Raw genomic sequence first — 27,025 nt, 5'->3', positions numbered from 1 at the left:
CTTATGCTGTTCTTGACAATACCCGTCCTTTCCCGCATTATGTCCAGGCAAGTTAATTTTGTTTTTGTGATTTCATTATTGACTAAGCCAGTCAATTGTAATTGTTTAAACAGGTCTCGTAATGTTCTTACATGCTCTTCTCATGCGTTACTAAATGTTGCAATATGATCTGAATAAACAACACAGTTAGGTACTTCCACTAAAACTTGATTCATAGGTCTTTGGAGTGTAACTGTGGCTTTGTTTAACCTAAACAGCACATTGGTATAGCACATTTTGTGTGACAAAAGTTGATGCCTCCAAGATATTAATGGCATTTACTGGTACTCATTCAGTGGAACGACCTTGGAAACAAATGAGGTTATACCTCTTCTACTCATACAACCTGTCCTGCTGAAATTATGCTCATGTTACTTGTTACCTCACTGACTCATTTCCAGTAATTTTTCACACCGTGTAGAATGGTTTAGGTTAGAAATCTCTGATCTTAAGCGATTTTTGGCTGAAGTCATCAATGCTTGGTTAAAAGAAATTGTTGGGAAGCTTTAAATTTTATAGGAATGATTTGAGTGTGAACATAAAAGATATAGTTGGTAAGTTTGCAGATGACACCAAAATTGGAGGTATAGTAGACAGCGAAGAAGGTTACCTCAGAGAATGGGATCTTGATCAGATGGGCCAAAGGGCTGAGGTGTGGCAGATGGAGATTAATTTAGATAAATGTGAGGTGCTGCATTTTGGGAAAGCAAATCTTAGCAGGACTTATACGCTTAATGGTAAGGTCTTAGGGAGTATTGCTGAACAAAGAGAACTTGGAGTGCAAGTTCATAGCTCCTTCAAAATGGAATCACAGGTAGATAGGATAGTGAAGAAGGCATTTGGTTTTTTTTTGGTCAGTGCACTGAGTATAGAAGGTGGGAGATCATGTTGCAGCTGTGCAAGACATTGGTTAGGACACTGTTGGAATATTGCGTGCAATTCTGGGCCTCCTTCCTATTGGAAGGCTGTTGTGAAACTTAAATGGGTTCAGAAAAGATTTATAAGGATCTTGCCAGGGTTGGAGGGTTTGAGGTATAGAGAGAGGTTGAATAGGCTGGGGCATCCCTTGGGCATCAGAGGCAGAGGGATGACCTTATAGAGGTTTATAAAATCATGAAGGACATTTTTAGGGTCTTTTTCTGAAGGGTGGGGGAGTCCAGAACTAGAGCGCACAGGTTTAGGGTGAGAGGGGAAAGATTTAAAAAGGGTCTAGTGGGAACTTTTTTACACACAGAGTGTTGGAGGCTGAGGGGTGATCCTATAGAGGTTTATAAAATCATGAGGGACCTGGATAGGATAAATAGACAAGGTCTTTTCCCTGGGGTGGCGGAGTCCAGAACTGGAGGCACAGGTTTAGGGTGAGAGGGCAAACATATAAAAGGGACCTAAGGGGCAACATTTTCATGCAAATGGTGGCGCGTGTATAGAATGAGCTGCCAGAGGAAGTGGTGGAGGCTGGTACAATTACAACATTTAAAAGGCATCTGGATGGGAATATGAATAGGAAGGGTTTAGCGGGATATGGGCCAAACGCTGGCAAATGGGACTAGATTAATCTAGGATTCCTGGTTGGTATGGACAAGTTGGACTGAATAGTCTGTTTCTGTGCTGTACATCTCTATGATGCTATGACTGCAACAGATAAGATAGAAGCAGGGAGGTTGTTTCCACTGGCTGGTGAAACTAGAACGAGGGGGCATAGCTTCCAAATAAAGGAGAGCAGATTCAGGACTGCGTTGAGGAGGAACCTCTTCACCCAGAGTTGTGAATCCGGAATTCCCTGTCCAGTGAAGTAGTTGATGCTACCTCGTTGAATGTTTTTAAGGCAAAGATAGATTTTTTGAACAGTAAAGGAGTTAAGGGTCATGGTGAGAGGGCCGGTAAGTGGAGCTGAGGTCATGAAAAGATCAGCCATCATCTTATTGAATGGGAGAGCAGGCTCGATGGGCCAGATGGCCTACTCCTGCTCCCAGTTCATATTTTCTTATACTCTAAATGGACATTTTCATGGGAAGAAACTGCTAATGGAGACGGGAGGAAAGTACAGAAAGTAAGGCTATATGTCAACTTCAAAATTTCTCAGTACATACTGCGACCGAGTGCATTGCTAGTTTTCTCATGTGCAATTGGTATAATTAACAGGACTCATTGATGTCACAGCTTACCTCAGAGGTGACGCAATGAGAAGCCTTTGAATTTTAATGGTTTGTTTGATAGAGTCTAAACTCATTCCTGGCCTCTAGAGATAAGGTTAGTGATTAAAAAGGCTTGAATTTCAACCACATCTTTTACGACTGTGTGAAGCTGCAGTGTGTTTCACAGTCAGTGGAGGTATTTTGAAATGCAGAATCCCCTCTTCATTGCTGTGGAGTATTTGTCGCTTGAATTGTGCTGATCCCACATTCCAGCCTCAGTTAATGCCAGAAACAAATAGCATGGAAACAACTTGGAGTTGGGATCAAATTTCTGATACTAACATCTCCCACACAAGCTAAACCTGCCTGTGTGTTCTCAGTCAAAATTCTGTGCACTGTTTTGGTTATGTTGGTTGAGGAACAAATATCGATTTGGACACTAGTTTAGGATTGTTTTTGCTGGAGTTCAGACAAGTGGGGGGGGGGGGGGAATCTCATAGAGACTTATAAAATTTTAACAGGGTAGATGCAGGGAGGGTGTTCCCCATGGTGGGTGTGTCCAGAACCAGGGGTCACACTCTGAGGATTCGGGGTAGACCACTTAGGAAGGAGATGAGGAGGCATTTCTTCACCCAAAGAGAGGGGAGGCTGTGGAATTCATGACCACAAGAAGATGCCACAACATTCAAGCGGTGGCTATACAGCACTTTGGGTGAATGGGAGCAAAGGTCATGGGGAGAAGGAAGGATTAAGCCATTGAGTGGGACGATGATCGTGATGAATGGCAGAGCAGGCTCGAAGGGCCGAATGGCCTCCTCCTGCTCCTAGCTTCTATGTTTCTGTGCAAGATTTTCCCTGCTCCTCTACGAATAGCTTCTTGGGATGTTATTCATCCATGTGAGAGAATTGCCGCAAAGTTTGTTTAATGTCTCGTCTGAAAGTAACGACAACTCTGACAGTGCAGATCTCTCTCAAAACTGCACTTAGTTACTTACATCTAATCTTCATGCTTCAAAATAGTAAGAGTTAAAAATGGGCAGCTACCAGAATGGGAAGTTAGCGCGCAACTGCAGTTTAATGCCCAGCTGACAAATCTTTATTGTAAATGAGTAAGATGATGAGATTTCAAAATGAATCTACATGACCAAGCTACATCGTCAATCTTGCTTCTACTATCTGGCATGAACAAAACTGAAAATGTGTTGCTGGAAAAGCGCAGCAGGTCAGGCAGCATCCAAGGAGCAGGAGAATCGGCGTTTCGGGCATGAGCGTGAAGAAGGGCTCATGCCCGAAACGCCGATTCTCCTGCTCCTTGGATGCTGCCTGACCTGCTGCGCTTTTCCAGCAACACATTTTCAGCTCTGATCTCCAGCATCTGCAGTCCTCACTTTCTCCTGGCTTGAACAAAAACCTTCCATCTCCTCCACTGAGCCATTCAACTTTATCTTAAGGAAGGAATATGAGGTTACTCCTTCTCAATGCTATCTTGGAAAACATTTCAACTAATGAACACTCCTTGTTACAGCAATCTTGAATTGACCATTCGCCAGTCCTTTTCCATTCCAGTGAAGTTACCATCTCACTCCATGCCAACATCCATGTCTTTTAGATTTTCCCTCTATTTCTTTTCCAGAGCAAAAAAACACATGAACCCAAGAAATCAGAGCCGGGGTTATCCAGGTAGCATGTTGCTCTACTATTCAATGTAATCATGGCTACTCTTAGGCATCAACCCCACCTTCTGCTCCCTCCCCATATTCCTTGACTCTCTGAGAGAACAAATGTTTCTTTAACTCAGCCTTAAATGCAATCAACAAGTGGAGCTTCCACAACCTTATGAGGCAGATAATTCCAAAGGTTTGCAATGCTTTCAGTGAGGTCGTTTTCAATTCATCGCAACCCTTACCCTGAGACTGCTCCCCGTTCGATTGACAGAACTGAAACAGCCACTCAGTGCCTCCCCTTCAGAATCGTGCACACAGAGATTAACTGATTAAAGTCATGAAAATATTCAGTCAGGCTCCAGCAGTGGCCTATCCGTCCTTCCTGGCTTTCCCTCAGCCTTTAATACATTCCATCCTCACCATCATTCCATTCCCAGTAAGCATAATCTCTCCTGGTTCCATCTCGCAACTAGCCGGTTCAACATTTTCCAACGCTATTTTTTATTTCGATGATCTCCAGTTTGCAGGCTTGGTTCATTGATTAATTTGTTCACCGTCTTTCAATTATTTCATTCACAAACATGGGTGTTATGTTAAGGTTGTACAGGATGTTGCTGATGCTGCATCTGGAGGACTGTGTATAAGTCTGGTTGCCCTGCCACAGGAAGGATATGATTAAATTGGAGAAGGTTCACAAAAGATGTTGCCGGGAATGGAGTGTTAAGCCTTAATAATAGGCTGGGGCATTTTTCACTGGAGCATAGGAGGTGGAGGGGTGACCTTATAGAGGTTTATAAAATCACAAGGGGCGCAGATAAGATGACTATCAAGGGTATTTTCCCCAGGTGGGGAAAATCTAAGAGGCATATTATTAAGGTGAGAGGAGAAAGTTTTAAAAAAGACATGAGGGCAACATTTTTACACAGAGAGTGGCTTGCATGTGGGATTAACTGCCAGGGGAAGTGGTAGATGCTGGTACAGTTGAAAGACATTTGGATAAGTACATGAATAGGAAAGGTTTGGAGGGATATGGGCCAAACACAGGCAGGTGGGAGAACTGTAGTTTAAGAACATGGTTGGTATGGATAGTTGGACTGAAAGGTCTGTTTCCATGCTGTATGACTTTATCGCCATATGCAGTCACCCTCCATGTGTAATTTAATGACCATCAGCACAGCCTCCTGTTAAACTTCCATACTTTCCAATTCCAAATCATGTTCTATCCTAACTCAATTTGTTAAAGCATGAACACTTTGATGAATGCAGCAATTTGACACTGGATTCCAGCTGTCTACAACTTGATCATTGTGTTTGAATTTGCCGCTTGGAAACTTCAATGTCCTGTTTGCTACTTAACCCTAGTTTGCGTCCAATACCTCGTGCGTTGTTAAGACAATTGACTGAGCAAAGACCCTATTTGTTCCAACTTTGTTCTGTCAGAAGTTGATATTTTTTAGCCGTTCTTTCATTTTATCAAGACTAAATTTCATAATTCAATCCTGCACCATCAAAGGAAGCTATTTGACCCATCAGCCAGACTTTAATGCAGGACTGAGAGAGGGCAACATTTCAATATTCCCACCTGTGGGACAAGACATGAAGTGAAGGTGCTGTTCAGTGGTCACTGGAGTAGACGCAAACACATTTTCACCCCCTCTGGGAAAGCACACCGCAACATCAGCTACCTCTGCTACCGCCACTAGATGCATCATTTTAAGGAGAGTGGACGCATAAAAACCTGGGTTCGATTCCAGCTTCGGGTGACTATCTGTGTGGAGTTTGCACATTCTTCCCTGTGTCTGCGTGGGTTTCCTCCCACAGTCCAAAGATGTGCAGGTTAGGTGAATTGGCTGTGCTAAATTGCCCGTAGCGTTAGGTGAATTAGATGGGGGTAAATACAGGGTAGGGGAATGGGTCTGGGTGGGTTACTCTTTGGAGGGTCGTTGTGGATGCATTGGGCCAACGGGCCTGTTTCCACACTGTGGGGAATCGAATCTAATCAAGTGAACCAGATGGATTCTGACAAATCCAAAGATGTGCAGGTTAGTGACAGATACTACAGATGTAGCATATTGGGGGAAATGGTACTCCATTTTGTGGACAGGGAACTGAAGGTCATAATGGGCAGGATGGGCAGAAGAGGCCACACCACCAGACCTAGCCAGGCTGGTAGGTAGGCCCTAAGGTGGCTGGGGCTCAGCCATCTGGAGAAATATGCAACAGTGTAGGAAGAAGATCAATACCTTCCTCTGTTCCACCAGGGTAAGTGGTAGAAGCATTCCCAGCAATCTACAGCCAGCAGCGTCAAGTGGATGATCCATCTCAGCCTCCTCCAGAGGACCCCAGCATTACCCATGCCAGTCTGCAGCCAACTTGATTCATTCCACGTGATCTCAAGAAACAGTTGGAGGCACTGGATACTGCAAAGGCTGTGGGCCCTGATAGCATTCCAGCAGTAGTCCAGAATTATCCTCCTGGTCTTGTTGCTCCCCTAGCCAAGCTCTTCCAGTACAGTTACTGCACTAGCCAACAATGTGGAAAATTGCCTTGGTATGTCCTGTCCCTAAAAAACAGGACAAATCCAACCTGGCCAATTACCGCCCCATCGGTCTACCCTTGATCATCAGTAAAGTGCTGGAAGATTTCACCAACAGTGCTGTCAAGCAGCACCTGCTCAGTGATGTCCAGTTTGGGTTCCACCCGGGTTACCCAGCTCCTGACCTCATTACAGCCTTGGTTCAAATATGGACAAAAGAGCTGAACTCTAGAGGGGAGGGGAGAGTGACTGCCCTCGACATTAAGACTACGCTCAAGTGAGTGCGGCATCAAGGAGCCCGTGCAAAACTGGAATCAATAGGTATCTGGGGGCAAACTCTCCACTGGTTGGAGTCATACCTGACACATAGGAAGGTGGGTGTGGTTGTTGAAAGTCAGTCATCTCTGCTCCAGGATATCTCTGCAGGAGTCCCTCAGGGTAGTGTCCTATGCCCAACCATCTTCAGCTGCTTCATCAATGAACTTCCCTCCATCATAAAGCCAGAAGTGGGGATGCACACCAAAGTTTGCATAATGTTCAGCAGTATTCATGTCTCCTTACAGAATGATGGCCGTGCCCAAATGCAGCGAGGTCTGGACCATATCCAGGCTTAGGCTGACAGGTAGCAATGACCATCTCCAACAAGAGAAAATCTAAACACTGTACCTTGACATTCCATGGTGTTAATCATCACTGAATTCCCCCACTCCCACTGTCAACATCTTGGAAGGTATCGTTGACTAAACTCAACTGAACTGACCACATAAACACATGGCCACAGGGGTAGTTCAGAAGGTGGGAATTCCTCAGCGAATAAATCACCTCCTGATTGCCCCAAGTCTGTTCACCATCTCCAAGGCACAAGTCAGGAGTGTGATGGAATACTCCCCACTTGCCTGGATGGGTGCAGCCCCAACCACCCTCAAGAAGCTTGACACCATCCCGGACACAGCAACCCACTTGATTGGCAGGACATCCACAAGCATCCCTTCCCTCCACTATCAACGCTCAGTAGCAGCAGTCTGTAGGTGTCTACAAGATGCACGACAGGAATTGACCAGGACTTCTGAGACAGCATCTTCCAAACCCATGACCACTACCATCTAGAAGTACAAAGGCAGTAGATACGCAGGAACACCATCACCTGCGTGTTTCCCTCCAAGCCACTCACTATCCTGACTTGGAAATATATCACTGTTCCTTCAGGGTCACTGGGTCAATATATTGGAGCTCCCCCAACCCCCAATTTCATTGTGGGTTTACCTACTGCATGTTATGGATGAGAAGGCAACTCACCACTACCTTCGGAAGGGCAACTGGGGATGGGTAATAAATACTGGCCCAGACAATGATTCTCATGTCCCATGCGTGAATTAAAACTAAAATGTATGACCATGCCGGGCATGGACATGGATCAGTACTGGGCCCACCATTTTTCATCATTTATATAAATGATTTGGATGTGAGCATAAGAGATACAGTTAGTAAATTTGCAGATGACACCAGAATTAGAGGTGTAGTGGACAGCGAAGAGGGTTACCTCAGATTACAACTGGATCTTGACCAAATGGGCCAATGGGCTGAGAAGTGGCAGATGGAGTTTAATTCAGATAAATGTGAGGTGCTGCATTTTGGGAAAGCAAATCTTAGCAGGACTTATACACTTAATGGTAAGGTCCCAGGGAGTGTTGCTGAACAAAGAGACCTTGGAGTGCAGGTTCATAACTCCTTGAAAGTGGAGTTGCAGGTAGATAGGATAGTGAAGAAGGTGTTTGGTATGCTTTCCTTTATTGGTCAGAGTATTGAGTACAGGAGTTGGGAGGTTATGTTGCGGCTGTACAGGACATTGGTTAGGCCACTGTTGGAATATTGTGTGCAATTCTGGTCTCCTTCCTATCGGAAAGATGTTGTGAAACTTGAAAGGGTTCAGAAAAGATTTACAAGAATGTTGCCAGGGTTGGAGGATTTGAGCTACAGGGAGAGGTTGAATAGGCTGGGGCTGTTTTCCCTGGAGCGTCAGAGGCTGAGGGGTGACCTTATAGAGGTTTATAAAATCATGAGGGGCATGGATAGGGTAAATAGACAATATATTTTCCCTGGGGTGGGGGTGTCCAGAACTAGAGGGCGTAGGTTTAGGGTGAGAGGAGAAAGATATAAAAGAGACCTAAGAGGCAACTTTTTCACTCAGAGGGTGGTACGTGTATGGAATGAGCTGCCAGAGGAAGTGGTGGAGGCTGGTATAATTGCAACATTTAAAAGGCATTTGGATGGGTGTATGAATAGGAAGGGTTTGGAGGGATAGGGATCAAATGCTGGAAAATGGGACTAGATCGGGTTGGGATATCTGGTCAGCATGGACGGGTTGGACTGAAGGGTCTATTTCCATGCTGCACATCTCTCTGACTCTATGAAATCTCTTGTACCACGGGCCTGGATAGAAAGGTAGGCAGCGATAGGTTCACGAAGCTGGGTTGTGTGGGGATCTGGTGAGTTGTGAAGCCTGTGGGATTTACAGGAAGGAAATTGGAATGTTTGACTCAGGGGAGGTGAAGACTGGAATCCATGGTTGAGGAGTACTCACAGCCATCCTCCTTGGTGCTGGGCTTCAAAACTATATAATGGGGGAGAACATGGCTGTGACCGCCCTCACAGTGGGTGGGGTAAGTGTCTCAAACTGGGAGGGAGAGGCCCTGCGGGACTCATCGATGAAGGAGTTTTTAAAGGGACTACACAGACCCCAGCACCAAACAGGACACAGACCCACAGGGTCCCTAATGGCCAACCATCTGAATGAAATCCCCTGCTGTTTGCTGCACACCTCCCTGTCCTACCCGAAACGTCTACTCTCCTGCTCCTCGGATGCTGCCTGACCGGCTGTGCTTTTTCCAGCATCGCACTTTCTGACGCTGTGCTAGACTTTGCGGACCACCTAACCCACACCAACACGCTTGGACACTGAGGCCGGGGAGAGAATGAAGACAGTGTAGGGTAAAGGGTAGAGGGTATCAGCAGAACCCATTGGCCTGTACACGCCTTTCTCAGGGACATGCTGCAGCAGACTCTCAACGCTGATATTGATCCACATTACAGACTGTGTGGACATGAAGTTGTACCTCACCCTACAATAGTTACCTGTGCCAACAAGCTGCTCTCAAAAAATGTTCTTCTCTCTCTCCCTCTCACTGTACCTCAGTATGTTCCCTGGTTCTGCAGTTGGCCTGCGGGGACCCTGCTTAGTGGAGCCCGTTGGCTTTGGACATTTTGTTGGGCATCTCCTGGGGCACTTGTGCCTGGATGGACCAGCCATGACAAGTTGTTTATCCTCAGTGCAACTTTCAAAGGGTTGGAGGGGACAGGCAGACTAAAAGCAGAGGACACAGCCTCCTCTGGAGGGTCCCGAGTGGAAATTTCAGAAGGAGATGGTTCCTCCTCCAGCTGGTAACCTCTTGGCACTGCCCTGTCTCCCTCTGAGGACGGGGCACTTGGAGAGTGCACCAGCTCCCCTGCCCCCCGAGGCTGTATCTTCGGCCCTGAGGGCCATGGCTGGGGTGATGGAGAGTAGGTGTGTACACACCCTGAGGAGGCTGGGCCAGGCTCTCCATGGCAACCACCGCCCTGTCCATGGAGACATGACTCACTGCGCTGCTGTAGCTCCTGGGCACTAAAGGCCATTCCCTCCCACATTCCTTCCAGCTGCTCCTGCCCCTCCCTGTGCACATGGGAAAGCGCCCTGATTCCCGACTCCACAGAGTCCTCTTCGATCCTGGGCCTGGTCTCTGCCAGCTGTCCGAGTGCCAGCGGACTGGGACATGCATCCCTTGGCCAGCCGTGGTGCTGTCACTGTGAGGTGCTCACCGGATTGTGGTGACCAACGTTCCATTGCCAGAGTATCTCCCGAGCTGTCAGTCTCTGAGCTGGTGAAGGGGCCAGCCTTGGCCAATACTTCCTTCGAGGCCTGAGTACTCTCACTATCAAAGGTCCACCAGGTAGCTTCTGAGGCACAATTGACGGTGACGCTGGTGGTCACCACAAGAAAGAGGCGGGGGTGGCACAGGGCTCAGTAATTAGCACTGCTGCCTCACAATATGAGATACCCAGGTTCGATTCCAGCCTCGGACGACTGTCTGTATGGCGTTTGCACATTCTCCCTGTGTCTGCGTGGGTTTCCTCTGGGTGCACTGGTTTCCTCCCTTTTTCAAAAGATGTGCAGGTTCGGTGAATTGGCCATGTTAAATTGCCCGTAGTGTTCAGGGATGTGTAAGTTCAGTGCATCAGTCAGGGGTAAATGTAGGATAATAAGGTACGGAAATGGGTCTGGGTGGGTTACTCTTTGGAGGGTCGGTGTGGACCTGTCGGGCTGAAGGGCTTCTTTCCACACTGTAGGGAATCTATAAATAAAACCAAAAGACACAAGTGAGAGAGAAGATGTTATGGGCAGTGGCCAGTGAGTTGAAGTGGTGTGCGATATTTGGCAGTGGTGGTGAGATTAAGAGGAGAGTTACATGAAGAATGAAGGGTGGAACGTGATTGATGGAATGTGGTGTCTGCATCTCTGCAGGAACTGTCCTGGTCTTTTCTTGTGAGATGCAACATTCCATAAGACCATAAGACACAGGAGTGCACATAAGGCCATTTGGCCCATCATGTCCACGCCACCATTCAATCATGGCTGAAGGGCATTTCAACGCCACTTACCCGCACTCTCCCCGTATCCCTTAATTCCTTGCGAGATCAATAATTTATCAATCTCTGCCCTGAAGACACTTAGCGTCCTGGCCTCCACTGCGCTCTGTGGCAATGAATTCTACAGGCCCACCACTCTCTGGCTGAAGAAATGTCTCCTCATTTCTGTTCTAAATTGACCCCCTCTAATTCTAAGGCTGTGCCCACGGGTCCTAGTCTCCCCGCCCAATGGAAACAAATTCCCAGCCATGCATTTTCTTGTAAGTTTCTATTAGATCCTTCATTCCATCTTCGCAGAAAATGAAGAACTGAATGTCAGGGCACCCCTGTACCCACACAGTTTCGCTCTGTTGCGTTCTGAGTTGACCTGCCCTTGCAACGGGAGAAAGCAAGGCATTGAGTGAGATGGAAGTGGGTCACGTGGGGTTGGTTGGTGCTGGCACAAGTGGGTGAAGGACAATAAGGTATCAGATTGAGAAGATAGCGCAGAGGTAATGTAGGGTTAGCAACATGAGTGAGTGTGGAGACAAGAGGAAATGAGAGAAGAGTTTGTAAATACTGAGAATGGTAGAGCACATGCCTTAGTGGAGGGGCATGGAGCAGCAAAGGTAGAGTAGAGCTGTGGTGATACACGTACGCTGGCACAGAGGAAAAGGTCACTGGCCTTCTCGCAGCCTGACTGACCATTCCTCTGCTCCGTAAATAGGGCTCTAATCAAAGTGGGCTGAGGAGTGGCAGATGAAGTTCAGTTTGGATAAATGTAAGTTATTGCATTTTGGTGAAACAGACCAAGGGCGGAACTTATACAACTCATGGTAGCGTCTCAGGTAGTGTTGTAGAACAGACAGACCTAGAGGGTTCGGGTACATCATACTTTGGAATTTGTGTCACAGGTAAGACAGAGTGGTTAAGAAGGCTTTGGCACGCTTGCCTTCATTGCTCAGACCTTTGAGTACAGGAGTTGGGTCATCATGTTGAAGTGTACAGGGTATTGGTGAGACCTTGTCTTGAGTACTATGTGCAGGTCGCCCTGTTATCGGAAGGATATTATTAAACTGGAGAGGGTTCAGAGGTGATTTCCCAGGATGTTGCCGGGAATGCAGGGTTTGAGGTATGAAAATTGATTGGAAAGACTGGAACCCTTTTTCACCCGAGCGAAGGAGGTTGAGGAGTGAACTTATTGAGCTTTATAAATCATGACTGGCATAGGTAAGGTGAATGACGTGGGTCTTTTCCCGAGGGAGGGGGAGTTCAAAACCAGGGGGCAAGTTTTAAAGGTGAGAGGAGAAAGATTTTAAAAGGATACTTTATTTTATACAGAGAGTGGTTCATGTGTGAAATGAACTGCCAGAGGCCGCGGTGGATGTAGGTGCAGTTACAACATTTAAAAGATATTTGAATGAGTACATGAACAGGAGAGGTTTGAGGGATATAGGCCTGGAGCAGGCAGATGGGACTTGTTTAGTCTTGGAAAATGATCAGTGTGGACTGGTTGGACCGAAGGGGCTGTTTCCGTGCTGTATGACTCTGTAAGTGGTGACCTCAGGCCAACCTGCCAGGATCTGGTGTCATGGCCTTCTCTGTCCCTCTTCTGCAACACCCTGGTCACCGGGACCTCCAGGTCCCTCAGGGGGAATCACAGTGCCATCTTCCCCTTCTCCCAACATGTTCAGAATCTGCCTATAACTGAGCCGGGCGACTTCAGAAAGCCATGTTCTTGTCCGGGTGCATTCCCGGGTCTTTTACAAATGCCGTGGTTATGGGGTGGGATGAGATACTGGCCCTTCAGCGGTGATCTGCTGAGTGGTGAGTTGCACTGGGAATGAAGTGCGGTCAGATGTGGAGGAAATCAGACATGATTCACTTCAGTGAGGGGAAACGTAGTTGATAACGCCTGTTTGGTAAGGTATGGTGAGTGTAGTGATTGGAACCAGGTGGGTCTTGTTGACTAGGAGATCTTTGATTGGCATTGCTAACCCAGGCCAGACAGGAAACCCTGGCCTACAAATACAAACTGGGGATTTTGAATCTCCTCAGCTCAGGAAAACAAAATATATAAACTGGGGATAAGTTTCAAATCTCTTCAGTTCAGGGGACTGACTCTGAGCTGGTTAGTCACAGAGAGTGTACTGTGCACATGCAAATAAAGGGTGACTTGGCGATGGGAGAGTAAAATATATAAACAGGGGAGAAGAAAGTCATTGGTTAGGCCACTGTTGGCATATCGTGTGCAATTCTGGTCTCCTTCCTATCGGAAAGATGTTGTGAAACTTGAAAGGGTTCAGAAAAGATTTACAAGGATGTTGCCAGGGTTGGAGGATTTGAGCTAAAGGGAGAGGCCGAACAGGCTGGGGCTGTTTTCCCTGGAGCGTCGGAGGCTGAGGGGTGACCTTATAGAGGTTTACAAAATCTTGAGGGGCATGGATAGGATAAATAGACAAGGTCTTTTCCCTGGGTTGGGGGAGTCCAGAACTAGAGGGCATAGGTTTAGGGTGAGAGGGGAAAGATATAAAAGAGACTGAAGGGGCAACGTTTTCACACAGAGGGTGGTACGTGTATGGAATGAGCTGCCAGAGGAAGTGGTGGAGGCTGGTACTAGAACAACATTTAAGAGGCATTTGGATGGGTATATGAATAGGAAAGGTTTGGAGGGATATAGGCTGGGTGCTGGCAGGTGAGACTAGATTGGGTTGGGATATCTGTTTGGCATGGACGGATTGGACCGAAGGGTCTGTTTCCGTGCTGTACATCTCTATGACGCTATGACTCTATGTGCTTTACTCCAAATTATGATGGAAAAGAGTTTCAATATATCTGTTCTCAACTTGCACTAATAAGTCCTCTAATTCTGATGATTTTGCAAACAACTAAACTTACAGAACTTTGCCGACAAAAATAAATCATTTCATTGGGAGAAAACAGGGATGTGCCTGAAGAACAGTCACTTACAAAAGTCATCTTGGAGTTGGAGTCAGCATTTCTGGCATCATGCCTTTATTTGGGAAGCTTGACTCATTTGATCGTGCTGTTGAAGACTGGGCCCAGTATGTGGAAAGAATGTGATTTTTTTCCAGGCTAATGGCATTGGAGCAGACAGAAAGCAAAGAGCAGTCCTTCTGACTGCTTGCAGACCTGCAGCAATGTCGGTCATAAGGGGTTTAACATTCCGCGGGGCACCAGACAGTAAAACCTTCCAAAAATTGATAGAGTTGGTTCAGGTAATGGTCTGGTAGCAAGTGTGATCTAATTGTTGAAGTCAGGTTTAAAGATACAGCCTACAGCATCACTCGATACCCAATTGGCCCAATTCCTCTTCAACAGTAGGATCACCCCCTCACTCAATAACAGGGATAGCTCCAGCAAAGAGCTGATAGGGAGAAGACTCCACATCAGGTTAAACCTGATCATCCCTGACCCCTGGGTGAGGAGGGTGAGGGGAAGTGAAACAGCAGCAGGAACGCTAATGCCGGCCAAATGTTACAAGTGAAAGACCAAGCCTACATTCGACTTGGGGGATGGGGAGGGATGTAGTGATTGGAACCTTGCAGACTACAAGGCCCTTGGTTGGGTTTGTTAACTGGGGTCAATCAGGAAGCCCCAGCCGCTCAATATGAAGAGGGTCACTGGCCGTTTGGGTGTTTCCTTTCTTCCTGGTGGTGGAAAGTGGATAAGGTCTTTGTGTGCTTGTTGTTCTTTCCTGTGTCCTACACCTGCACACACACGACCTGGGTGTTGGGAAAAAATACGCACTACCGCTGTTAGATGGTAGCGTGGGCATTTATTATTAAAAAAAATCGAAAATAGAATATTACAGCGCAGTACAGGCCCTTAGGCCTCAATGTTGTGCTGACCTGTGGAACCAATCTGAAGCTCATCTATCCCACACTAATCCATTATCGTCTGTATGTTTATCGAATGGCCATTTAAGTGCCCTTAAAGTTGGCGAGTCCATTTCTGTTGCAGGCAGGGCATTCCATGCCCCCAGGACTCTCTGAGTAAAGAAACTCAGCAGATTAGAAGCAGGAGGTGGATAACCAGGAGAGTAGAATCTCCTCAGTTGAGGACTGACTTTGAACTGGCTGTTCACAGCAGGGGAAGAGAGGTCTCTCGACTGAGGAGACTTTGCCTTCCATTTTTCTTCTTTGCTTTTGGTTTTCTGTTCTTTCAGTGAGCTGTATTCAGCTGCACAAGCGGGCACCACCAGCACTGCTGCTACTCCTGCTGCAGTCTGCGCCTGTCTCCAAGAAAAACAAATATCCATATAAAAACAGTCACTGACCACTCGGGTGTTTTCTCTTCCTGGTGGTGGAATGCTAATAAAAGTTTTTACACTTGTTGCTTCTTCACTGTGTTAAAAAAAAACACACATAAGGAGGGGGTTCTCTGAACAGTTATTTTATTCAGAGGCTTTAAACTGCATTAGGGAGCAAAGTGGATTGGGTGCTGGAGGGAGGGAAATGCAGAGCGTAGGGCCCATGTATCTGAGGCGCCATCTCCTTGTGGAGATTATCATTCTGGAGAGAAAACAAAGTATATGTGAAGAGGGGGTTTAGAAGCTGCTGGGTGCAGGGGACTAGCTCTGTACTGGCTGGTCACAAGTAAATAAAGGGTGACTGGATACTAGCTCCTCCGCACTTATTTCAGGGAGAAAATACACAAGGTCTCATGGTGGAAAACCTCCAAAAAGCTTTTGAGATAACTCAGAGTTAACCAAACATAGCCCGATTCTTGCTTCTGCCCATCAGAGGGATTTTACTGAATTTGGCAAATTGTTCGAATTGTGGTTTGATGGAATATACAGTTCCAGCTCTCCCAGTGTCAGCACTTTATGCACCGAAAGTTGATTATAAATTAACAATGTTCAGCCTCCTCATCAGTGGTTAGTTATTGCAGGTACACGCTCTATGAGTTTGGCACTGTAGACTTTGCTCTCTTAGTCTATGTATAAAAAACAAGTGTTGAAATACTTTCTTCCCAAACTGGGTCAAGTATCTCAATGTGAGAATCTGTGAGGAGATTAATTCCAAGGCAAAGATAAGGTAAGGCATGGTCTTACATTACAGCAACAGCAAGGCATCTAGAAATTATAGCACTGATTCTTAATATTGTTTGCATTTGATGTTAAATAGCTCAAATATTGTCATCTTTATGCACTCAATTCCCTGTTTTATTCAAATGAGTCCTAACGAAAGAAAATCAATGACATTATTCACTTTATTAAAGTTCACAATGTTGATTAACCTTGGGCATTATTTTTGCTGAAAGCTGTGAAACATCCTTTTCAGACCCTGGTCTGTGTTAAACAGTGATTTAATAGGTTAACAATTGAGTTCAATTCATTCAAAGGTGTTAAGATGATAAATTTAATATAACAGATATTAAATTTGCTGTATTAGATTATGTGAAATAAGAGAAAATTGTGTGATTGAATTATTGGATATAAAACAGAATAATTAATTGAACATCCTTTGAATCTTTCTGAATTGGAAACAACTAGGGCAATTTATTATCCAGTAGCGCTGCAACCTGAGTTTAGTTTTGAGGATGCTTTTGCCTTTTTGAAGATAATTTCGCTGGATGGTTGAATTTTAAAGAAGGTTATGCGCTTGTCACCTAAAGCAAAGACATGTTAATAGAATTGACCACAGCAATTAATACTGTGATACCATTATCTACTTCGGCTGGTGGGCATGAAATTTAGATATCTCTTTAAGTCATGTAGATTTTTAAGGTAACAGCTAATAATTAGGCTGCAATTTTAGCATTATGGTATTTTTCGATGCCTTGTGGAGGGTAGGAAATGACCTGATATGGAAGTTGGGAGAGATAATCAGATTCTTGGTACGAGATGGATTTTGTGAAGACTGTTAAGAGTGATAAAGTGGGTAAAGACTAAGAGATTTAGAGAAGAAGTTTCAGCATGTAGGTCCAAGTCATTTCAAGACTTTGCCTTAAATGGTGGAGCAGAGATACAAAATTAGCCAAAAGACTAGCAGGAATGAGAGAGAATGTGATATGGAATGGGTTAGTGTGGTCATGTCAACCGATAATTATTATGAAGCAGATAGCAGCAACACTATAGCAAAGATGTTGTTAAACTTGAAAGGGTTCAGAAAAGAATTACAATGATGTTGCCAGAATTGGAAAGTTTCAGCAAAAGGGAGTAGCTGAATAGACCGGGTCTTAACTCCCTGGCTGAGGGGTGACCTCCTTGAGATATACAAAATTAAGAGGGGCACAGATAGGGTGAATAGCCAATGTCTTTTTCCCAGGGTAGGGGAGTCCAACTGGTTCTGAATTTTAACATATTTCATACATGTGTGAAAATGTGTGTAAATATGTATTTCATACATATTTCAGATACATTCTGAAAATAATTCTTTATTCTTGCATTCTGGAATCATAAGTGCATGATCAGATTTATCAAGGCCATCATCTATTCCAACCATTATCATAATCTGAGAGTGACTCAATCACAATCCTGACCAGATCTCCAAATAGATAAGAAACTGAATAAGTCTAGATGATCTAAAATGATGCTTTTCCAACCACTGTGTATTTTTGGTAAAGTTGGTTGATATTCTGACATGCTGGCTGTAATTTATATTAACCAAAGTTCAACTTGTATGTTTGGAAGTTGTTCGAAGTTGGAAGCCGGGCAAAATGCCAACAGACAGAGTTAGTGTTGTCTTGGAGAGGGCAACTATCAGTAGACAGAGGACTAAGAGAATTGGCCTCTTTGGTTCATCCATTGAGTGAATTGTTCCCAGTGAATGTTCAACCATTGAGTGGCAGATGTAAGGAAGGAGATGGCATCTAACATCTCCATCAACATTCCCTGGAGATATGGTAATGATTTGCTTCACCACTGCTCTGGTCCATTGGTGGTAATAAATTAGCTGATTATTAACATATTGTTGCCTTCGGGAACTTGCAGAAGGCAGCTTGGAAATTCTGTCCTTCTCTTCTGCCCCATTAAGGAACAATATTGAAAAGAGAACTTGGACATCCTAGGGAAATCTCTCTCTCTGTCTGCATTCTTGAAGGTCTGAGAGGATGTTGCATCAATTAAGAATTAAAATGAATCCCTTAAAAAGATTCCTGACTTTCACTGGAATACCTCCTGAAGAGAAAGGGTCAGTTATTTTTCTGCTCAAAATAGTTTGAATGCGAATTAAAATTAGAACAGAGCCCTTTTTCTGTGACTTATTTGACCTTGGGAAGCCTTTACTTTGTATTTGAAACAGAATTTGGTTCTGACGCGTACAGCTCTCTCCTGTTTGGTAAGTGATCCCAGGCCTGGAATTGGGATCAGGATGCCCAGGTTTTGTGAGGGCATGTTATTTTATCTGTGAATATTTGACTTTCTACATCGATTTTGAAGGTTGGCTTGCTCAGGTTGGAAACAACAATGTATCCATTTTAAAGAAGTAACTTTTCACACTTTCAAAACCTCCTCAAATATTGCGCATCAAATCAATTTTGAAGTGTAGGGTGTTTAGATGCAAGAAAATTGTTCAGCAATCACAAAGCTAGCAAAAGAAAGAATGTTCATTTACATAGCGCCATGCACAACTTTGAAGTCTAAACCTCTTTACAGGCAACTTTAATAACGTACTGACTGCTACAATGCAGAGAAGTGCAGTGACCAGTTTGCTAACAACAAATTCTCCCATGAAGTAATGAAATACTGATCAGTTCTGGTAATCTTTGTTGAAGAACAAATAGTGGTCAGCCCTTTGTATAGCATAATGGCTCAGTAGTTAGCACTGCTGCTTCACAATGCCAGGAGACTTGGGTTTGATTTCATCCTTGGGTGACTGTGTACAGTTTGCACATTCCTCCCTGTCTGTATGGGTTTCCTCCCACAGTCCAAAGGTATGCTGGTTAGGTGGATTGGCCATGTTAAATTGTCCAGAGATTAGATTAGACTAGATTCCCTCCAGTGTGGAAACAGGCCCTTTGGCCCAACCAGTCCACACCGACCCTCCGAAGAGTAACCCACCCAGACCCATTTCCCTCTGACTAATGCACCTAACACTACGGGCAAGTTTAGCACGGCCAATTAACCTGACCCACACATGTTTGGACTGTGGGAGGAAACTCACGCAGACACAGGGAGAATGTGCAAACTCCACACAGATAGATATCTGAGGCTGGAATCGAACCTGGACCCTGGTGCTGTGAGGCACCAGTGCTAACCACTGAGCCATCATGCAGGCTAAGTGAATTAGCTGTAGGAAATGCAGGGTCACAGTGATGGGGTGGATTTAGGTTCAGAGGGTTGGTATGGGCTAAGTGGCCTGCTTCCACACTATAGGCATTCTATAATCAGGGAAAAGGCCCCCCTGCTCTTGTTTGAAATAGTAAAACTGGGATTTTTATGCCCATCTGAAGGGCCAGACAGGCCCTCACCTCCTCATCTGAAAGGCAATGCTGTGTTGGTTTTACATTGGAGCGATCTGCGTGGTTTCATAACAAGCTTTCTGAAATGGGTTTGACAGACATGCAGCATGGAAACACACCCCACCGTCCAACTTGTCCTTGCCAACCAAGTACCCAAACTAAACTAGTCTTGACGATTCCCATCAGCCCATCCTCGAATGCAGAACTGAACCAGTCCACCAGGTAAACCACAGCTGACATGGTCATCATAGACATCCTATATGATCGTGACAATACACACCAATTTGCGTCATACACATACCAAACCAAATGCATGGTATATGTTACATACAACAAGCAAGAAACACAATTTATTTTTGTTGAGAATTATTACGAAGCACATGCCAGTAACACATAGAAAGGAACTTGTTAAACTTGAAAGAGATGAGAAAAGATTTTTACAAGGATGTTGCCAGGGTTGGAGGATTTGAGCTATCGGGAGAGGCTAAATAGGCTGGGGCTGTTTTCCTTGGAGTGACAGAGGCTGAGGGCTGACCCTATAGAGGTTTATAAAATCATGAGGGGCATGGAAAGGGTAAATAGACAAGGTGAGGGGGTGGGTGGGGGGGGAGCAGTCCAGAACTAGAGGGCATAGGTTTAGGGTGAAAGGGGAAAGGTATAAAAGGAACCTAAGGCAACTTTTTAACACAAAGGGTGTATGGAATGAGCTGCCAGAGGAAGTGGTGGAGGCAGGTACAATTACAACATTTAAAAGGCATCTAGATGAATATGAAGGATATGAGTCTAATGCTGGTAAATGGGACTAGGTAAGATTGGGATGTCTGATTGGCGTGGACGTTTTGGATGGAAGGGTCTGTTTCTGTGCTGTATGTCTCTAAGACTCTATGATTCAGTAACATGTTCCCTTGCAGAATGTGGACGGGGATATATTGCAGTTGTTTCTTTTCCATATAGTCACTGGGAAGTTTCTGAGACAATGACATGTGCTCCTTTACTGTGCAGCTTCGGAATATGATGGCATCACATCTCGGAGCCAGTCCAGCCAGTTCCAGGAGAGTACACTGTGGACCTCTCTCGCTGCCCAGTGGTGGTGCTCCTGACTCTCCACAGCTGCCATGCGCCATCATCAATGGTACTCACCTCTCACAGGTTCCCACAGTCAAAGAAGTCCCTTTCTTTCTTCTGTAACCTTCACAAGCAAGATCTATGCCATGCTACTTTCAGAACGCTCATACATATCTAAGATGTGTCAGAATATGAAGTCGTGCAAAGCAGGTTACGTTTCTAGAAGAATAGGGTGAAAGGACCGTGATAGTTAGAACTAACTGGTGTGTGTGTAAAGACATTGGAACTGTGTGTTATTTGGACAAATAACTTATTTTTGAGCTGGAAGATGTCATGCAATTATATGTACAAATACAAAAGTCTTTGTATGTGCTTCACGATTTATGCTCTCAAGTCAATGTGTCACCGGTGCACAAAAGAAAAGGCAGGAAGTCAGTAAGCTCCTGATGCTGGTTCTGGTCTGGTACTTCATTCCAAAGCCAAATAGCTCATGGAGCTGCCAATCTATAGAAACTTCAAGAGCCATAGAAATGTGCAGCGTAAAAGGAAGTTGTTACGTTCAATCGATCTATGTCAATTGGAAAGGAGTCAGGCAACCTCAATCTACATTCCAGCTCCTGGTCTGATGTCCCCTAATACTTCAAATTAATATCCAAGTGCTTTGTAAACGAGAGTTTCTATCTCTAACAGCCTTCAGGGACATGAGTTAAAGTTCCCTCTGAGTGAAAAACACTTTCACCTTCTCTCCACTCCTTCAACCAATTACTGAAAAGTTATATTAGTTATTGATCTCCCTGCTGAGAGAAATTAATCCTTCCTGTCCACTCTATCTAGGGCCCGATAATTTTATACACCTCGACTGAATCTCCCCTCAGCCTTCACTGTTAGGAGGAAAATAATCCCTGTCCAATCTCTCATTACAGTTAAAATGTCCTGTCCTAGCAAGATTGCCTTAAATGTTTTCTCCAGTGCAACCGTATTGACTGTAATGTAATGTCCGAAAGTCGGTGCACTACTTTAGCTGAACGAGTATTTTATAGAGTTCGAGCACAATTTCTGTGTGGTTGTAATCTATGCTTCGGCAAATGGAGGAAAATAGTTGTTCACTAATGTCCTTTAAGGAAGGAAACTGCATTCCTTACTCTGGCCATTTAGTATATTTAAAACAGAAGTAGATAAGCTCTTGATTGCAAGGGGTCAAAGGTAATGCGGAGAAAGTAGGAAAATGGGGTTGAAAAATCTATTAGCCATGATTGAATGGTGGAACAGATTCGATGGGCTGAATGGCCAAATTTATGCTCCTTTGTCTATGATCTTATAGTCTGGCCTGTATGTGACTCCAGACCCACTGTAATGTGGTTGACTCACAACTGCCCTCTGGCCAATTAGGGATGAGCACTAAGCAGTGCCTAGCCAGTGACGCCCTCGAACTGTGGATGATTTAGAAAATAAATTTCATTTGCTTTCTTAACCATTGTTACTACCTGCCCACTACTGTTAGGGATCTGTTGATATACAGCACAATGTTGGCGGTGACACTGGGTGGTCACTACAAGAGAGAGGTGGAGATGGCATGGTGGCTCAGTGGTTAGCACCGCTGCCTTTTGGCACCAGGGACCCAGGTTCAATTCCTGCCTCAGGCGACTGTCTGTGTGAAGTTTGTACATTCTCCCTGTGTCTGCTTGGGCTTCCTCTGGGTGCTCCAGTTTCCTCCCACAATCCAAAGGTGTGCAGGTTGGGTGAATTGGTCATGCTAAATTTCCTACAGTGTTCAGAATTGAAGGTCAGGTGCATTGGTCAGGGGTAAGTGTGGGATAATGAGGTGGGAGTTTGGTTACTCTTTGGAGGGTCAGTGTGAAGCTGTTAGGCCGAAGAGCCTGTTTCCACACTGCAGGGATTCTATGATCTTAAGCTCCATGTCAGTAAAGTCCTTGCATTGAACACGCTGCTGTGCTCACCTCAAACATATTGTCATAGGTAGCGTGTGTCTTCATCTGAACTAAAAAGCATAACTGCAGAGCTGCCATGGAAATAAAATAATGAAGATCAGACTGAAAACATTGCTTAAAAGAAAATAGTTGCAGCTTTCTCCCCTACCAGCACTTGTAAAATTACTGGGGATTTGAGTCAAGACTGGGAGGTCTTCCATGAACAGTAGTAGAACAGTAATAGCAACTGATTTGGAGCGGAGCCTAGAACAATTCAAGTCACTAAACAATTATTACTATTGGGCAAAGATGATTTATTTCACCCTTAATCACTCTTAGAGTGGCATGGTGGCTCAGTGGTAAGCAATGTTGCCCGACAGCATTAGGGACCCGGGCTTGATTCTAACTGTGACTGGAGTTCGTACATTCTCCCCGTGTCTGCACAGGTTTCCTCCGGGTGCTCTGGTTTCCTCCCACTGTCCAAAGATGTGCAGGTCAGAGTCGATTGGCCGTGCTAAAATACCCATAGTTTCCAGGGATGTGTAGGTTAGGGTAAATTTGGCCATGCTAAAATACCCATAGTATTCAGGGATGTGTAGGTTAGGGTGGATTGGCCGTGCTAAAATGCCCATAGTATCCAGAGATGTGCAGGTTAGAGTGGATTGGCCATGCTAAAATACCCATAGTGTCCAGGGATGTGTAGGTTAGGGTGGATTGGCCATGCTAAAATACCCATAGTATTCAGGGATGTGTAGGTTAGGGTGGATTGGCCATGCTAAAATGCCCATAGTATCCAGGGATGTGCTGATTAGAGTGGATTAGCCGTGCTAAAATGCCCATAGTATCCAGAGATGTGTAGGTTAGGGTGGATTGGCCGTGCTAAAATACCCATAGTGTCCAGGGATGTGTAGGTTAGGGTGGATTGGCCATGCTAAAATACCCATAGTATTCAGGGATGTGTAGGTTAGGGTGGATTGGCCATGCTAAAATACCCATAGTATTCAGGGATGTGTAGGTTAGGGTGGATTGGCCATGCTAAAATGCCCATAGTATCCAGAGATGTGTAGGTTAGGGTGGATTGGCCGTGCTAAAATGCCCATAGTATCCAGAGATGTGTAGGTTAGGGTGGATTGGCCGTGCTAAAATACCCATAGTGTCCAGGGATGTGTAGGTTAGGGTGGATTGGCCGTGCTAAAATGCCCATAGTATCCAGAGATGTGTAGGTTAGGGTGGATTGGCCATGCTAAAATACCCATAGTGTCCAGGGATGTGTAGGTTAGGGTGGATTGGCCATGCTAAAATACTCATAGTATCCAGGGATGTGTAGGTTAGAGTGGATTGGCCATGCTAAAATACCCATAGTATCCAGGGATGTGTAGGTTAGGGTGGATTGGCCGTGCTAAAATGCCCATAGTGTCCAGGGATGTGTAGGTTAGGGTGGATTGGCCGTGCTAAAATGCCCATAGTGTCCAGGGATGTGTAGGTTAGGGTGGATTGGCCGTGCTAAAATACCTGTAGTATCCAGGGATGTGTAGGTTAGGGTGGATTGGCCATGCTAAAATACACATAGTATTCAAGGATGTGTAGGTTAGGGTGGATTGGCCATGCTAAAATACACATAGTATTCAAGGATGTGTACGTTAGGGTGGATTGGCCATGCTAAAATACACATAGTATTCAAGGATGTGTAGGTTAGGGTGGATTGGCCATGCTAAAATACCCATAGTGTCCAGGGATGTGTAGGTTAAGTGGATTAGCCATGGGAAATGCGGAGTTACAGGAATGGGGTGGGTCTGAGTGGGATGCTCTTTGGAGGGTCAGTGTGGATACAATGGGCCAAATTGCCTTCCACATTGTAGGGATTCAATGAAAAACAGGCAGCAGGAATTTTATAAACTTTGAAGGCACATTTTAAGCCGCAGGTGAACATTACACATGGCCAGTTGATACTGACTAATTGGGAAAATAATTAAAACAGTCCACTCATCAATGTGTTGCATCAGTTTGCAGAAACCTGTGAACTTGCGCAAGTAAACGATGAGCTACGACAAGACAGGAGCCGTAAGGGAAAACGGGAAAGTGCGTTTCTCGAGAGAAGGCAATTTTACACTCAGGAGATAAGTTGACCTCCACAGAAATGTTGTGGTTGTGAATCAATTTTCATGTCAGCCAGATCTGACCTACTGCTGACAGATCCTCCAGGCACACAGGGCAGAACAATCACAGACAAGCTGCAGGATGCATATACTGTGGAAGTCCTTATGCAAGGATGCACATGGGGATGGGGAAAGGCAAATAAGCTGGCACAGATGCCAATTGAAGAGAGAGCTTTTGAAGATTATGCCAAATCATTCGGCACCAAGCAACAGTTTAGTTCAATTGAGTTGACAGCTGAGTGATGGTTTGTGACCTCTGAACCAACGAGAACTGCAGAAAGAGAATATCAGGGTCAACATAAATGCATGTAAACACTGGTGCATTATACATGTCCTGATCTTCACGGATCTGTGCCAAGTGGCTCAACACGGTGAGACATAAATGAAGCTCTGGAGTGGAAGGTTAAGTGTATATGATGGCATCATGGCTATGCCAAGGGGAAAGCTACATTGAGACGTCATTGCGATAACCTGAACTAGGACCTAGCAGTCGAGCTCAAAGAAGATAATGTCACTGTTCACAGCCAGAGCAAATCTAAAGCTAGAGTTCTCAAAAGAGATTTGCAAAGTGATCCAGCAAACTAAAGCATGGATGATAGGACATATCTCAGATGAGTAGAAAGATATGCTCACAGGATGAGGATGTCTTCCGGGATAATATCATCTCGAAATAGATGAGAATATCAAATCATTTCAGGATCTGCTGAGGACAGTTCTAGCTGTCACCAAGGCCATCCTGGAAGGTCGGGTAAGAAGAGGTGGAAAAGAAGGGAGGAGACAAGAAAGAGGCAATTCCTGTAGAATGGAATGACAACAGACTCATAGATTCCCTACAGTGTGGACAGAGGTCCTTCGACCCAACAGGTCCACACTGACCCTCTGAAGGGTAACCCACCCAGACTCATTCCCCTATGTTTACCCATCACTAATGCACCTAATCTACACATCCCTAAACACTATGGTCAATTTAGCACAGCTAATTCACCCTAACCTGCACATATTTGGACTGTGGGAGGAAATCAGAGCACCCGGAAGAAACCCATGCAGACACGGGGAGACTGTGCAAACTCCACACAGACAGTCACCCGAGGGAGGAATCAAACCCAGGTCCCTGGTGCTGTCAGGCAGCCGTGCTAACCACTGAGCCCCCATACCACCCCAAACAGTACCAGAGAAATATCCTGGAAGGCAGAGAGTATGCAGGAATGAAAGGTTTTGAAGAAGGTTTCATGACCCAATTCCAATCATGAAAATAATTTTGCCACAACTTGCACCTTCACCATCCTTTTGATGGTCACTAGTGAGTAAAGTTAGATAAAAGTAATGGGTATGTAACTGCATTCTGGATGCCCTTTGCAAGATACAGAGACTGAACATACTGTTTGGTGTTTTTGTTAATCCAGAAGATGATCAATGTGGACAACATGAGATAGTTAGTGCTCATCCTGGATCATGAGCTCCAGTGGATGGTCTGCTAATTTATAGAGACACAAGAGAAGAACTTATTGCTGACTATGGTCACAATCTGGTGGGACTGCTCGACAGAACTTGCCAAGCGAACCAGAAGTTGAACAAGGAAAAATTACAATGAAAGACACTTGAAACCAAAGGCGTGGGTCATGTACTGATGATAAAAAGGTGTTTTTTTTTTTGCCCAGCAGCAATGCAGCGATAAACTGCTATAAAAGTAGTGCAATGATGTGTTGGCTTAACCAACTATTCAGCAGAATTCTTGCCCACGCTGTTGCCAGAGTGTGAAACATCGCACCATCTCACGACCAGGGAATTGCAACAAGAAGCACCATTCACTGAAATGAAGCAAATAGCAATGGCAGCATTAATGCTGAAATACTACCCCTGGAGCAAACCAGAGGTGACACGGGGGCTCAGTGGTGAGCACTGTTGCTTCGTAGCGCCAGGGTCACGGGTTCAATTCCCACCTTGAGCAACTGCCCGTGTGGAGTTTGCACATTCTCCCCGGGTCTGTGTGGGTTTCCTCCGGCTTCCTCCCACAATCCAAAGATGTGCAGGTCAGGTGAATTGGCCGTGCTAAATTTCCCAAAGTGTTAGGTATGTTAGTCAAATGGCCTGTTTCCAAACTGTAATGACTCTTATCTAAAAACACAGAGAGACAGAGCATGTAAACTCCACACAGATGCTGCTAGAATTGAATGCAGGTCCCTGACGCTGTGGGACAGCAGCGTTCTTCCCTGAGGCACCATGCCACCCTGTGAGAGATGTTAGGGTGAAAAAGATTTATGAGACAGTCTTTTCCCAACGGTAATAGTCACCCTACAACATGTCATCTGCATCTGCATCTTGTTACAGAGATAGCATCTGAATGTGATATACAGGGGGAGGAGATGCATGTTGCAGCCTTACTGTCAAGACCAGCAACTCCTAATGAAGAGAG

At 45.1% G+C, this 27,025-nt stretch overlaps 1 protein-coding gene across 1 annotated transcript in view; it reads left to right on the top strand.

Annotated features, from left to right (window-relative positions):
- The first annotated feature begins 2,056 nt into the window (after positions 1 to 2,056).
- Positions 2,057 to 27,025, top strand: part of LOC122556799 (sodium-dependent phosphate transport protein 2A-like) — a 71,631-nt gene continuing 46,662 nt past the window's right edge. Inside the window, exons 1-2 of the mRNA XM_087995475.1 lie at positions 2,057 to 2,089; positions 20,466 to 20,595. Of these exons, the coding sequence (XP_087851601.1) occupies positions 20,475 to 20,595 (121 nt within the window). The 5' untranslated portion in view covers positions 2,057 to 2,089; positions 20,466 to 20,474. The remainder of the gene's footprint in view (positions 2,090 to 20,465; positions 20,596 to 27,025) is intronic.

This window comes from Chiloscyllium plagiosum, unplaced genomic scaffold (assembly GCF_037043375.1).
Source record: "Chiloscyllium plagiosum isolate Xiang-an unplaced genomic scaffold, Cpla_swu_hap1 HiC_scaffold_16, whole genome shotgun sequence".
NCBI lineage: Eukaryota > Metazoa > Chordata > Chondrichthyes > Orectolobiformes > Hemiscylliidae > Chiloscyllium > Chiloscyllium plagiosum.
The sequence above is the reverse complement of the archived record's forward strand: the minus strand, read 5'-3'. Positions and strand labels throughout refer to the sequence as shown.